This window comes from Chlorocebus sabaeus, chromosome 25 (assembly GCF_047675955.1).
Source record: "Chlorocebus sabaeus isolate Y175 chromosome 25, mChlSab1.0.hap1, whole genome shotgun sequence".
Lineage (NCBI taxonomy): Eukaryota > Metazoa > Chordata > Mammalia > Primates > Cercopithecidae > Chlorocebus > Chlorocebus sabaeus.
The window spans coordinates 25,356,778-25,370,499 of NC_132928.1; the positions used below are offsets into that span (position 1 = coordinate 25,356,778).

General features: G+C 53.9%; 1 protein-coding gene across 5 annotated transcripts in view; it reads right to left on the reverse strand.

The window, feature by feature from the left end:
- Positions 1–84: 84 nt before the first annotated feature.
- Positions 85–13,722, reverse strand: part of SOX13 (SRY-box transcription factor 13) — a 58,644-nt gene continuing 45,006 nt past the window's right edge. For 2 of the 5 annotated variants that reach the window (XM_007988849.3, XM_007988844.3), the window contains exons 7-14: positions 13,363–13,477; positions 9,047–9,132; positions 8,633–8,795; positions 8,069–8,178; positions 7,812–7,920; positions 7,228–7,371; positions 6,185–6,401; positions 85–5,076 (exon numbers count right to left, since the gene is read on the reverse strand). In XM_007988849.3, the coding sequence (XP_007987040.1) occupies positions 4,800–5,076; positions 6,185–6,401; positions 7,228–7,371; positions 7,812–7,920; positions 8,069–8,178; positions 8,633–8,795; positions 9,047–9,132; positions 13,363–13,477 (1,221 nt within the window). In that variant the 3' untranslated portion in view covers positions 85–4,799. The remainder of the gene's footprint in view (positions 5,077–6,184; positions 6,402–7,227; positions 7,372–7,811; positions 7,921–8,068; positions 8,179–8,632; positions 8,796–9,046; positions 9,133–13,362; positions 13,478–13,722) is intronic. The other 3 variants (XM_007988848.3, XM_007988846.3, XM_007988847.3) reach the window with 3 other exon arrangements.

Here is a 13,722-nt window from a genome sequence, read left to right on the forward strand (position 1 = left end):
GAGGAACTGACCCCTGCATGGGGGCTGAGGGGTGCTGTAACCCCTCCTGATGTCCACCTGGGCTTCATGCTGAAGTCAAGGTAGCCACCTGCACACATCCTCCTGTGCACCTAGCTCCGAAGGCTCTGGGCAGGGCCCCTATTTCTCTCACTCAGCTTCTCTGCCTTTGACTCTCTTGGTAGAACCTACCAGTCAAACCTGGTAAAGCACTGCTTAGAGGGAACTAGGCTGTGGATTACAAGGACTTTGGCTAACTCGGGAGATGAACCAGTGACATCCTAAAAAGAAGTGCTCAGGACATCTTTCTGGGTCATCTCTGGCTCCCAGCTGTCGGTGGGGTGGGGAAGGGGCTGCTCTGCCTGAGAACAGGCAGGAGTGATTTCTGGAACCAATCCGTCCCTTTCTCAGAAGGCCAGGGGGAAGGAAGAGCAGAAACTCAAAGATGAGAAAGAGGCACCCCTCTTAGCAGCCCAGTCACTCCGGCTGTACTTCCCAGGCTGTGCACCAGGCAGCAGCTGCTCCAGGACTGCCCCCCTGCCAGCAAGTGCCCAGTGCCCTTAGGGGCAGCAGAGGCAACAGCAGCAGCAGCCTGCCAGGTGGACTCTGGTTGTTTGGCTTTTGCCTGCAAAAAGCACCCTGGTGCCATGGCAACCACTGGAGCTGGCACCTTCAAGGTCATGGTGATCCAGCATAGCCAGGCCTTCTATGGGCAGCAGCCTTGGGGGTTACCACTGGGGGGACATGGGCGAAAGAGGTGCCCAGACATCGGGATGCTGCCAGGGCTGGTCAAGTAGGGGCCCCCTGGGGGTCACCCGTGGGGTCAGGTGGTCACAGCCATGACCTGTCTGGACTAAACAGCAGTGTCCCCGCTCCTTGTTCCTCTTCGAGCCACCTCTAGAATTGAGGGCAGAATTAACACTGTGAAGCCAGCTTTGTTTCCAGCCTCCTGGGCCTTGATGCTGTTGCACTGGAGACAAGTGTCGCACTGGTGAGTAGGGAATGGCTGGGACAGAGCCCCCCCAGGTATTATCCTGTGCCCCTGAGGCCCTGGCCACCATCTGCATGGGAAGGAATTAACAGCAGCCATCATCCCACTGCTGCCTCTAAGAAGGTATTCTCATTCCCGCAGTCCTCCAGTGAAGTGAGCTGGTGTGGTGGCAGGGAACACAATCCTGTCCCCCAAAGACTGCGAGTTCCTCCTTCGCTCCTTTCACTGCCACCCCAGGCTAACCAGCACTCCTGCCCTCCTGGCTGAACACCGGGCCTGGGAGCCTCCCAAGTGTGATCTGGGCTCCACCCCCTCGGGCCCCTTCCAAGACTCTTAGCAAAGAGCTCTAGTTAAAGGACACCCGGGCATATCCATCTTCCCAACGGGCTCTGCCCCACGGTCTCTGCCGGAGACGCACGGAAGGGACGAACTTGTGGCCCAGCTTTCCCGGTAATGACCACGCCACTGGGCTCCTGGCCTCTGCAACCACCTGGCCTCATCCTGCCTCTCATGGGACAGGGGGTGGGGCTCCATGGCCCGCTACTGTGTCTCAGCAGATGGAATAAGGCAGGCAAGACAAGAGCACTTGAAGGGAAGAGGAACTCAGAACCGACAGGTGGGAATGAGCCAGGTTAGGAGAGTCTTGAGACTGGCAGGACCTGGTTTGGAAAAGTGGAGGAGGCCGGGGGCCGAGGTCGGAGGGGGAGGGGATGGACAGTGGGAGGTGCAATGAGCAGCTCTCCATCGTGACCACCAGGGGGCAGGCGCCACCACCAGCTCCTCCTCCCACATCTGCCTGCATCTTTTCCAGATATGGCGTGAGGAGGGCAAAGGAGAGGAGGCTCTGAGAACCTGGGCTGGGGAAAAAACAGCCAGCCAGCATCCAGGACGCTCCCCAGACCAAATGGCTGGGCGCTTAATTCTTGGGCAGTCTCCATTCCACACCCTCCCAACTTTGTAGTCCTAGAATTGACCACACCTGCCCTCTCTCACCACTACCCTCTCCAATCTAGAAATCCCTCCACCAGGACTCAAGAGCTTGAGGACTTCCCGAGTTGGGAAGTTCACTCTATTTGTGGAAAAGGTGTTCTTTATGTCAAGACAGCCTTGAACCTCATCCAAGAGCTGAAGTTCTGCCTCATGAACTTTGTGGAATACTACACTTTGCCCACCTGGCAGCTTTGGAGAAAGTAATCCTGTCCTTTCTGTCCAACTCTGTCTTGTTTTCTAGAGGAAACATGCCTGACCCTTCTGACTCCTCCTCTAAGGACAATGTCCACCAGGATCCCTCCTGTGCTCCTCCATGTGGGGTGCCTGCTTTGGGGCCCCTCCACTGTGAGGCCAGACTTCCCTAGTGACGGGGCGAGGTAGGGCATGCTGTCCCTCAGACTAGGTCTGTGTGGGGTACACTGGACCATCACCTCCCTTGTTGTGAACACAAACCTCTATTAATTCAGCCCAAGTCCAACTCTTCCACAAGAACTGCCATTCGGTTTTGCTGTCCCAACTCTATACTGATGGGATTAATTTTTCGCCACAAGATTTGTCTCTCTAAAGCCTGGTTAATATGCATTTTTGAGGCATTTCAGTCTGTCATCCGGCCCTTGCAGGCCTATTACTTCTCCCAATGTGATAACTAGGTCTGAAGTGTTCACTCAAATCATGTGTCATGGAGATCCTGAAGCATTATCATTAGAGACCCTGCTTCATTAATTAGCATTGTGGGGGCCTCAGCTGGGCTTCAGGGTAAACCTTTGTGAGCCCTTTTCTGAGAAAAGGATCCACAGCTTTCATTAGAGTCTCAAAGGGCTCCTTCTCTGAATAAGAACCAGGTATAAGGTTTAATCTTGTTGTCAGATGAGGACAAGGAGAGACCTGGCTCCCACTCCCCAACCCCAGCCATGTGGCCAGTTCTAGGGAGACCCTGAGCTTCCTGACTCCTATTACAGTGCTCTTACTATTGCCTTCTTAGGATCCAGGTGGCCTCACCTCCTCAAGGTAGGGGCATTCAGTGTGGGCTCTGTGGATGGCGTGTGTCACTCACAGACCTGGCCTGGGATTCCCTTGCATGAAGCCGATTCCTACGAAGCCCCAGGCCTGAAGCTTTCTCAGGCTGCCACCAGGGGACAGTGGTGCCCAGGCTGGTGGCATATTTAGGAATTCTGGACTTAGGCCAGCCTCCCTCCTCCCCTGCACAAGGGCCAGATTCTGAAATGATCTGTCTTTATTATGTCATCAGAAAACAAAAAAATCCCCCGAGTGTAAACAGGAGAAATGTGCTGGTTAAGTTACTCATCATTATCTTATTATTAACAAAATAAAGCACTATCTATGTTTACAGTCATAAAAAAAGAAACAGCCTGGAGAGAAGTGGGGGCTTTGAAGATGAAGAGAAGATGGGGGCAGACACAGACTCCACATCTGGCCCTGTGGGATTTGGGGTTCCCATACTGATCCGTGGACTGTTTAGATCTTTAGAGTTAGGTGACAATGGGATTTGATTTCCTTAGGGAACAAACTTTGTGAAACTGATCAGAGGCTGAGATCCAGTCCCCAGTATAGAGTGGGGGAGGGGAAGGCAGGCAGGTGAGGAGCAGGGCTGGGTGGGAGAGGCTAAAGCCCAGGAGTCTTCTCAACCTCTTCCAAGAATGGGGAGCCCCCTGCCCTGTGCTCATGAGGGAGGAATAAAGACCAGCTGCCATGGAGAGCCCTCTCCAGGGCCTCTGACGCTGGCAGGAAGGGGAGCACCATCAATCCTCCTGTCCCGACTCCCTCGTGGGATCAGGTTGGGACCAGGGGCGGGGGCACCAGGACAAAGCCCCTTGGAGGCCGAGGCACATTCCCATGCTGATCAGAGCTAAAAATGGCTCCGTGGGAACCGACTGGCAGAGCCAGGGAGGGAGTGAAGGGGAGGGCAGGAGGAGGTCAGGAAGGCTGATGAGCCCAGGGCAGACCAGGGGCCTACACAGATCCAGATAATCCAGAGGGCAAAGGGAGCACGGACAGACACCAAGAAAGAGAGAAATAAAGGGCCTTGCAGAGAGACAAGGACAGAGAGAGACAGAAATGCACACAAGGACACACAGAACCTGAGACACCCAGACTGACAAAGAGGTAGCAATTTGGGGACAAAGAGAAGCACAGAAAGAGGCTCCCAGAGAAGCAGGAGTGGCATCGAGAGACACACCCACAGGAACTCAGCAACAGTGCCTGGCACGTAGTGGGCACTCAATAAATATCTTGTGCAATGAATGAACAGATGAAACACACACACGTGCACACGCACACACACAGCAGCCAGAGGCGCAATGGGCTTGGCAGAGATGAAAACAGCAAGGGACAGCCAGACCCTTTCGCACAAAGTGCAAAGCGATCCTGGTGATAGACGAGCAGTCTGGGGGAGTGTGGGGGGGGGTGTTGGTCCCACAGTGACTGGTCCAGCCAGGACAAGAATGGAAACAAAGCATGTGACCCCAGGGAGACAGGTCAGTAGCTGCCATACCCCAGGTGAATAGACTTGCAAGAGAGGAGAGTCACACAGTGTCCCCTGGCCATGAGCCCTAAAGGCTGAGGTGCTCAGCCAGCTCAGCCCATGGCCATATTGCAGTTCCTGCCCACCCAGGCCAACAGCTCCTCAGGAAGGGAGGGCACCTCTCCCCTCATGAATGTATCTACAAGTGCACAGCTTTGCCCATCTCTGGGGCACGAACAAGTCCAAGTACCAACATAGTCTTAGGTTGGCTGGCTGTGCCCATCGGGTTGGGACGAGGTCTTCCCCAGAGGAGAAGGGGCCGGGCCCACCCAGCCAGGATCAGTCTGTGAGCACCACCAACTCCCCATCGCTCTTCTCTTCGCCCTCCGAGTCCTCGTCCTCGCTGTACCGGTACATCTCGCCATCAGCCACCGAGTGCCTGTCATCTGCGCCCTCGCCCTCCTCTCGGAGGCTGCAGGTGTTGACGATCACAGGCATGTTGGGGTCCAGGCTACGAGGGACATAGTGCTCCACCAGCGGCTGTGCCAGCGGCATGCCTGCCGCCCGAGGGTACAGGACATCTGAGGAGCTCATCTGCACCTGGCCAGCCTGCGGGCTGCGGGGCAGAGAAGGGGCACGGTGATGGATGCACACTTGATTCAACCCCAAACCCATCTCCCCTCCAAGCCTCCTCAAAGTGTGCACTCTCACTCCACACACTCTTGACTGTGACTTATATACCCTGCCCCCAGCCTGCTTTCTGATGGCCAGATTCACTGAACCTACAACCCTGTAGATGACCTGCAGACCCAGGGCCATAGATATGTTCAACAGACAATATTCTTGGAGGATCATGTTCGAATCCAGTTTTTAGAAACTGTGTATTTTATGTTTTCTTTACTTATATTTAGAGACAGGGTCATGCTGTGTCACCCATGCTGGAGAACAGTGTGACTGCAGTGTCAGCCTCTCAGGCTCAAGTGATCCTCCTGCCTCAGCCTCCCGAGTAGCTGGGACTACAGGTGTGCACCACCACACCAGGCTAATTTTATTTAAAGATGAGGTTTCACTATGTTGCCCAGGCTGGTCCCAAACTCCTGAGCTCAAGGGATCCTCCTGCCTCAGCCTCCCGAGTAGCTGGGACTACAGGTGTGCACCACCACACCAGGCTAATTTTATTTAAAGATGAGATTTCACTACGTTGCCTAGGCTGGTCCCAAACTCCTGAGTTCAAGGGATCCTCCTGCCTCAGCCTCCCAAAGTGCTAGCATTACAGGTGTATGTCACCACACCAGGTAGAAATTGTATATTTTAAATGCCCTGGGAGATGTCCTGTTTAAAGGAATAGACTAGGGTGCTTGCTTTAGTCAAGTCAGGAACCTTTCTGTGTGATGAATACTTTTATTTCTAGCACCTTTGAATTTCTATTGAGTTCACTGGCAGTGGGATCTACAGGCACTTTCTCCAGGTCCATGTGGCCAGTCCTCCAGTCACATTCCTATATCCTCAGCCACTGAGTAGTCACCATAGTCACATATATAGCCATACACAGTCGAGTCGCACGTGCAGGCTCAACTACACACAGATAACACACACACATAGGCATCCACACAGCACCCCTGGGGTCACACACAAAGGCAGGCCACACACTGACACCCAGCCACTCATGAGAGCTACACATGCACACACAGTCTCCTGGCTGCCTGTGGCAGGGGCCTGCTCACGGGATCACGTAGCTCTGGCGGGCATCCTGACGCCGGGTCCTCATCAGGGCCTTGTACTCGCCCACACGCAGCCGCTTGCCCTCCACGATGCAGGTGCGCTTAGGCCGTGGCTTGTACTTGTAGTCAGGATACTTCTCCAGGTGCTGCCGGCTCAGCCGTGCCTGTTCCTCATAGTAGGGCTGCTTCTCCTGGTTGGTCATGGACTTCCAGCGAGATCCTGACCCAACCCCCCAGGGGCAGGCAGTCAGTGCTGGGCTCTGCTGACCACCCCAAGCCCCATGCAGGACCTGAGAAGATCTTGGTCCCCAGGTAGGTCCACAAGATGATATATGTGCAAGCACTTAGCAAGGGCCTGGCCCGATATGGGTGCTCCTTGGACATTGGGCAAATGAATGAATGAAGTTAGCCTGTATAGGGGTATCCAACTGCCAGCTTAAGACTCAGTACCCACCCATGTTCCTAACAATGCAGCAACTTCCTTGAGCCTCTGGCCTGCCTGATTTTCATAAACAAAAGAGCAGCCACCTCCGGCCTTCAACAACCCAGACAGGCTCCCTGCTCAGGGCAAAATACCTGATGTCTCAGTCGACAAGAGTCCTGCCCTGCGCTGACACCACAGGAGCTTCAATCTTGAAAACAACTGCCCCCTCGAGCCCCATCTGCCCTGCCCGACGTCCCTCTGTGGCCACCAGTAAGGACATGTAACTAAAAAAAATCTTTCTAGTGATAGCCCAGAACAGTAGTCTCTCCTGTTTTCTGCCAGAGCAAGGGTCTGGACAAACATTTAGATCATGAGTACTAAAGAATGTAAACACACACACACACACTCCTTGAGTTCTTGAGGACAGATGCTACCAAACACGTCAGTGGTAAGACCCCAGGACCCAGCTGCCCTCACATCCCCAGCAACTCCTGCACCCCTATCATCAGATTCTACGGGAGTCCAACACAGTATGGAACATCACCAGGCACGCCCTAAAGAGACCCAGCTGGCTCCCGCAACCAGGTCATACTGAACCACGGCCTCAGCCACTGGCCCTTACCAAGGATCTTGCTGATGCTGGAGTTGTGCATGTCTGGGAAGGCTTGCAGGATCTTCCTCCGCTCGTCCTTGGCCCACACCATGAAGGCGTTCATGGGCCTCTTGATGTGGCTGCTGTTTCGGGACTCGGGGAAGTGGCGGGAGCCTGGGAGACAGGAGTGAAGTCAGCCAGGCAGCCTGTCTGGGGTCCCAAGAGTGCCCCAGGGCCAGCAGAGAGACGTCCCCTACTTGACCAGCAGGAGGCATTGAGGAGGCTCCCACAGCAGTCAGCCAAGGAGGAGCAAGGCAGGAGCAGATGGGGCAGAAGAAACAGCAAGTTATCAGCAGAGGCCCAGCCAGGGAACCAGAGAGACAGACACACAAGAAAATCACAGCGGTATGGCCTCAAGAGAGAGCAGAAACTCAGCAGCCACAAAACTTAGGAAAGCAGACTCAGAGACAGAGCCAACAGACACATAATGGGACAGCGGAGGCACACACACCTGGAAAGGACCCAACAGACCAAGGGAGGGAAGAGATCAGAGGCAGACACAGCCTGCCCTGGCGGGATGCAGAGTTGGGCGCTCCTGCCCATCAGCCCCGCACCTGAGCCCTCACCATCCATGTCACAGCTCAGCATGGCTTCCTCCAGTGGGTGCACGCAGCCGTCTTCCAGCCGCTCCTTGGCTGGGGATGAGTCCAGGCTGATGAGGTCCTAGATTGACAGGGGCAACCTGACATCAGCCTCTGCTGCATCACCCCACTCCTCTCCCTGCTCCTCTCTTGGTGGCCTCAGACTGTGTCTTCCACCCCTGGCCACCATTTGTTGCTGCCTCCAGGTTCAGGGGAGTGGGGGACCTTACCTTACGGAAGGGGGTGTTGGGGGAGCCTTCCAAGGCCCCACTGTGGCTGTGCAGCAGCTGCCGAGCATCCTGGATGGCTTTGGTGACAGCGTCCCCTTCACCAAGGAAGCCTGTGGGAGAGGGCAGAAGGGACGGAAGAGAAGCGAGAGAAGCTGAGGGCATCAGCCCAGTGTGAGTCCAAATTCCATCAGCCTCCCACCATGCCACTCCCATGAGGCACCTGAGTTACTGTTCCCTCCTGTCCTTCTGCGGGGCGGCTGCATTGCACGTCCTCAAGGGGATGCCACTTACACTGGCTATTTGTTGTGCATGTCAATAGACTAGAAATGAGAATCGTACCCCCGGAACTGTGCGACTCTGGCCTGAATCCCTGATGCTTGGAACACCCAGAGAGATTATGATGAGGGACAGGAGGAAGGGGATCTTCTGCTAAGAGCAGGTCTAACCCCTTGTTTGATAAAATCTGGAACCCACGAGGAGAAGGGACCTGCTCAAGGTCACATCATGCCGCTGGCCCTCCCCTAAAGAGGGCTGAAGGACAAGTGCAGGCAGCAGGAGGCTTACCTAGAGGCAGGCTCGGGGGGCTGGACTGCAGGTCCCGCGTGGGGCCTCCATGGCTGGGGGGGCGGGGCGCACAGTTGCTCATCTTCAGGCTTGGGGAGTTGGAGGTGTTGGGCAGCTCAGGAGCCTTGGACTTGGCTGTGAGGTTCAGGGGCTGGGAGGGCTCCTGAGGGAGACCCGGCAGGTCAGAGGATGACAGACACCAAAGGAGACTCCCACAGCAGGACAGAGAGGAAGGAAGGTGAGCATACCCAGAACACACAAGGAGACGGACAGAAAAGTGGGCGCAGAAGGAGCAGGTGAACAAGAACACAGGATGCCAGGGCTCACCAGTCCACACCCCGCAGTCCCCTAACACAGCAGCTGGCCGTCATAAGCTCGAGAGGGAGCCCCAGGCCAGTGGGTAAAGGGCGGTACCTGCAGGGGGTGGTGGGCGGCCATGGCCCCAGGCCTCTTCACCACTGGGGCAGGCGGGCTGTGCAGCAGCTGCAGCGGATACTCCACTATGGAAAAGGCGGCAAGGAGAAAAGTCCTGGATGAGCACAGAACAGCAGACACCCTGCTTGACGAGGTCCCAGCACCACAAGGTGGGCAATAGCTCGGAGCTGGGCCAGCTTGGTTCCAACCACTGCCCTCCCCAGCCCCAAAGCACTGCTGGGTGGCTCCTATCTCCTCACCCCACACTGCCCCTGCACGCTGACTGGTATCTTCAGTGGGTTCCCGCCCTTCCCAACTCACTCTAAATAGAGTTTCCCAGATTCTAGAGTCCCATCCAATGGCACAATGAGAGAGGGTACACCATCTATTCATCCAACAGCTACTTTTATTTTGTACCTACTGGGCACAGGGCACAAAAGCGGCTGCCTGTTGTGTAGAACGTCTCATGTGTATCATCTCACAATAATACATGGTATGTGATATATAACAGGCTGAATACATCATCATCCCATTTTAAAGAAAAGAAATGAAAACCTTAGAAGTCAAATGGGGCCAGGTGTGGTGACTCACGCCTAGCACTTTGGGAGGCTGAGGTGGGAAGACTGTTTGAGGCCAAGAATTCAAGACCAATCTGGCCAACATAGCAAGACCCCCATATCTATTATGAAGAATTTAAGCCGGGTGCGGTGGCTCATGCCTGTAATCCCAGCACTTTGGGAGGCCAAGGTGAGTGGATCACAAGGTCAGGAGTTCAAGACCAGCCTGACCAGCATGACCAACATGGTAAAACCCCATCCCTACTAAAAATACAAAAATTAGCTGGGCATGGTGGCAAGCGCCTGTGATCCCAGATACTCAGGAGGCTGAGGCAGGAGAATTACTTGAACCCAGGAGGCGGAGGTTGCAGTGAGCCGAGATCGCACAACTGCACTCCAGCCTGAAAGACAGAGTAAGACTCTGTTTCAAAAAAAAAAATTTTTAATTTTCAAAACTAAAAAAATAAAAAGAAGAAGAAAAATGGGTTGTCCACAGAGCTACGAAATGGCAGCATCAGGATTTGAACTCAGGACCTCTAGACTCCACAGCCTTTCCTTCTCCTTGACATGGCACTCCTACCTACCCTATCTCACTCCCAGGCCCAGCATGCAGGTGGAGAGGTGAAGAGATAGGCCGCATGTAGAAATCACGAAGTGCCTGGCAGGTGGTGATAAGAGCCACACAGGCAGAGCACCAGCGAACTCTGCTCTAGCGGGGTAACTAGAGCAGGTTCCCTGTGGGAGCCAAGGTGTGCGCTAGTGCCTGCAGCATGGGCAGGATTCGGGCAGGTGGAGATGGGGTGGTGGGGTGTGTGAGGGTGAGCTATGGGGAATGAGGCCGGCCATGAGGGTCGGGTTGGCTCCGAGGCCCATGAAGGCCGAGGTCAGGAGTGTGGAGCCCATGCTGTGGGTACAGAGCACCGTGTAAGGTTTGTGAGCTAGGGAGGGCCACTGTTTGCAGTCAGCTTTTGCAAGGGACCTTGCTTGCTTAGTTTCTGGAGCAAACAAAGAGGGAGGAAGCCGTGCCAGTCCCAGGCTCCCACACCTTATTTACTGCCTCACTTGCCCAGAAAGCAGTTGAGGGCCCTATCCCTGACCAGATCACTGTCTCCTTGCTTCCATGGCTCTCCTCCACATTCATGGGGAGTTGCAATGGTTTGGAATTGCCCCGTCCTCCACCTTCAACCTTCTCCACTCCACATTCCCCCAGCTAACTGGAAACTTCCACATTGGGCCTGTCTTAGTCCACTCGGGCTGTTGAAACAAAGTGCCATAAACTGGACAGCTTACAGACCTCAGAAATTCATTCCTCAGTTCTGAAGGGGAATTTGCTTCAGAATAAATTATGCCTTGAGTCTTACCTACAACTGATTTAGGTGAGATTTATTATTATTTTTGTCTGTTATGCGACAGGGCCTCACTCTGTCTCTGTATGTCTCGCTCTGTCTCCCAGGAGGGTGTACAGTGGTGCAAACATAGCTCACTACAGCCTTGTCCTCCTGGGCTCATGCAATCCTCCTGCCTCAGCCTCCCAAGTAGCTGGGACCACAGGCACAGGCCACCATGCTGGGCTTTTTTTTTTTTTTTTTTTCCTGTAGTGACAGGGTCTCACTTTGTTGCCCACGCTGGTCTTGAACTCCTGGCATCAAGCAGTCCTCCTGCCTCAGCCTCCCAAAGTGCTGGGATTCTAGACATGAATCACTGCGCCCAGCCTAGGTGAGATGAGATGAGGCTCTGGACTTGAAACTTTTGAAGTGATGCTGGAACAAGTTAAGATTTGGGTGCCTGTTGGGATGGAATGAATGCATTTTGCATATGACTAGAAAATGACCTGGGGAGAGTCTGCGGCAGAATGCTATGGTCTGAATGTTTGTGCCCCTCTATGTTGAAATCTAATTCCCAATGTGATAGAATTAGGATGTGGGACCTTTGGGGGGCGACTGGGTCATGAGGGTGGAGCCCTCAGGAATGAGACTGGAGACCTGAGGGAGCCTGTTTACCCCTTTCACCACCTGAGAACACAGTGAGACACGCCATCTGTGAACCAGAAAGTCGGCCCTCACCAGACACCGAATATGCTGGCTTCATGATCTTGAAATTCCCAGCCCCCAGAACTGTATGTGCAGAATAAACGTCTGTTGTTTATGAGCTACCCAGTCCATGGTGTCTTTCTACAGCCCCTGAATGGATGAAGATGGGGCCTGGCTTTCTCAGTCCTTCGTGTTTCCCCTTCACACCACCCTGCAGTGCCCGGCCAAAACCAGGCAGGAGCGGAGGGCGGGTGGGGCTGAGCAGTCTACCCAAGCCCACAGCCTACAGGCCTCAGGGAATTTCCTCTTCTGTCTCTTTCTCACCTGTGGAACAGGGACGATGAACTAGCACAGGTTGCCTTTAAAGCTGTCCACACTCCTGGGTAATTATGGGCAGCGTCTCTGCCCTGTCCCCATAACTCTCTGTCACTGCCCTAGTTCAGGTATCATCCCTTATTGCTAGAATCACCTCAGCAGGTCCTGCTTCTGGCCTCCACTCCCTACTCCTCAAAGCCAGAATGACACACTCACTACTCTAACGTTCACATGCACCCACGGCCTAGAAAATAAATCCCAGACTCCATGCTCCGTCCCCAACTGCCCTGCACCATGAGGTCCCACACCCTCGTCTGACACATGGCCAGTCTGCTGAATTTCAGTGATGGGGTGACATGGTGTAGGCAGGGGCAAGAGTGTGACATGGCCAGAGTGACATGGTGTAGGCAGGGGCAAGAGTGTGAAGATAGGAATCGTGGCTGTTAGAATTTGGGAGATGTTGGCTCATGCCTGTAATCCCAGCACTTTGGGAGGCCGAGGCGGGAGGATCACTTGAGGTCAGGAGACCAGCCTGGGCAACATGGCGAAACTTTGTCTCTACTAAAAATACAAAAATTAGCCAGGCATAGTGGTGGGCACCTGTAATTCCAGCCACTCGGGAGGCTGAGGCAGGAGAATTGCTTGAACATGGGAGGCGGAGGTTGCAGCAGTGGGCTGAGATTACATCATTGCACTCCAGAGCCCAGGTGACAGAACAAGTGAGACTGTGTCTCAAAACACAAACAAACAAACAAACAAACAAAAAAGAATTTGGGAGATTTATAAACCCCAGTTAATATTCCAGATTTTTTTTTTTTTAACGGAGTCTCGCTCTGTCACCCAGATTGGAGTGCAGTGGTGCAATCTCAGTTCACTGCAACCTCCGCTTCCCAGGTTCAAGCGCTTCTCCTGCCTCAGACTTCTGAGTAGCTGGGACTACAAGCATGCACCACTACACCCAGCTAATTTTTGTATTTTTAGTAAAGATGGGGTTTCACCATGTTGGCCAAGCTGGCCCCAAACTCCTGACCTCAAGTGATCCACCCACTTTGGCCTCCCAAAGTGCTGGGATTACAGGCATCAGCCACCATACCCGGCAATATTCCAGATATTAATATTCTGGCACAGTAAATATACTCGAATTGGGGAGACTAGACCTGGATTGCTATATCATTTTACATCTGGAAAGGGCTTTATGGTTTTTCAGTGTGCTATTTCTTTTCATTCTCCCAGTGAAGTTCAGTGAAATTCAGCAAGATTCAGAAAAAGAGGATTATTCTTCCACCACACAGATCCAAAACTGAGGCCCAGGAAGTTCACATAGCAAATTAATGGATGAGAGTCGCTCCAGGGCGCTTTCCCTGACCTCAGGACAGGTTGGCTGCCATGCTGGAACCACCCTTCTCTCACTCACCTGGTTTGCAGGGAATGGGCTGAATGGGTAAGGCCAGCTGGGAGTCAGGGGTGACAGGCAGAGGTTGGTGGCTTGGGGGGAAGGCTGGGATCATGACATAAGGCATGTTAACCTGCTGAAGGCAAAGAAACCCTGTGTGAGTCCCCAGGGACCCAAAGAGCTACCCAACTATGGTCAGCCTACGACACAGAGAATGGACCCATGGACAAGAGGCACAGGGAATAAAGCAGGGATAGTTTTCTAAAGGATCCCTCTGACCCTAGGCCACCTCTGTGGGCCCCTGTCTACCTGCCCTCAGATCTCAGCTGGGGAGGAAGACAGGCCAGGCTCCTCCCTCAAATCAGGGAAGGAAGACAGGTT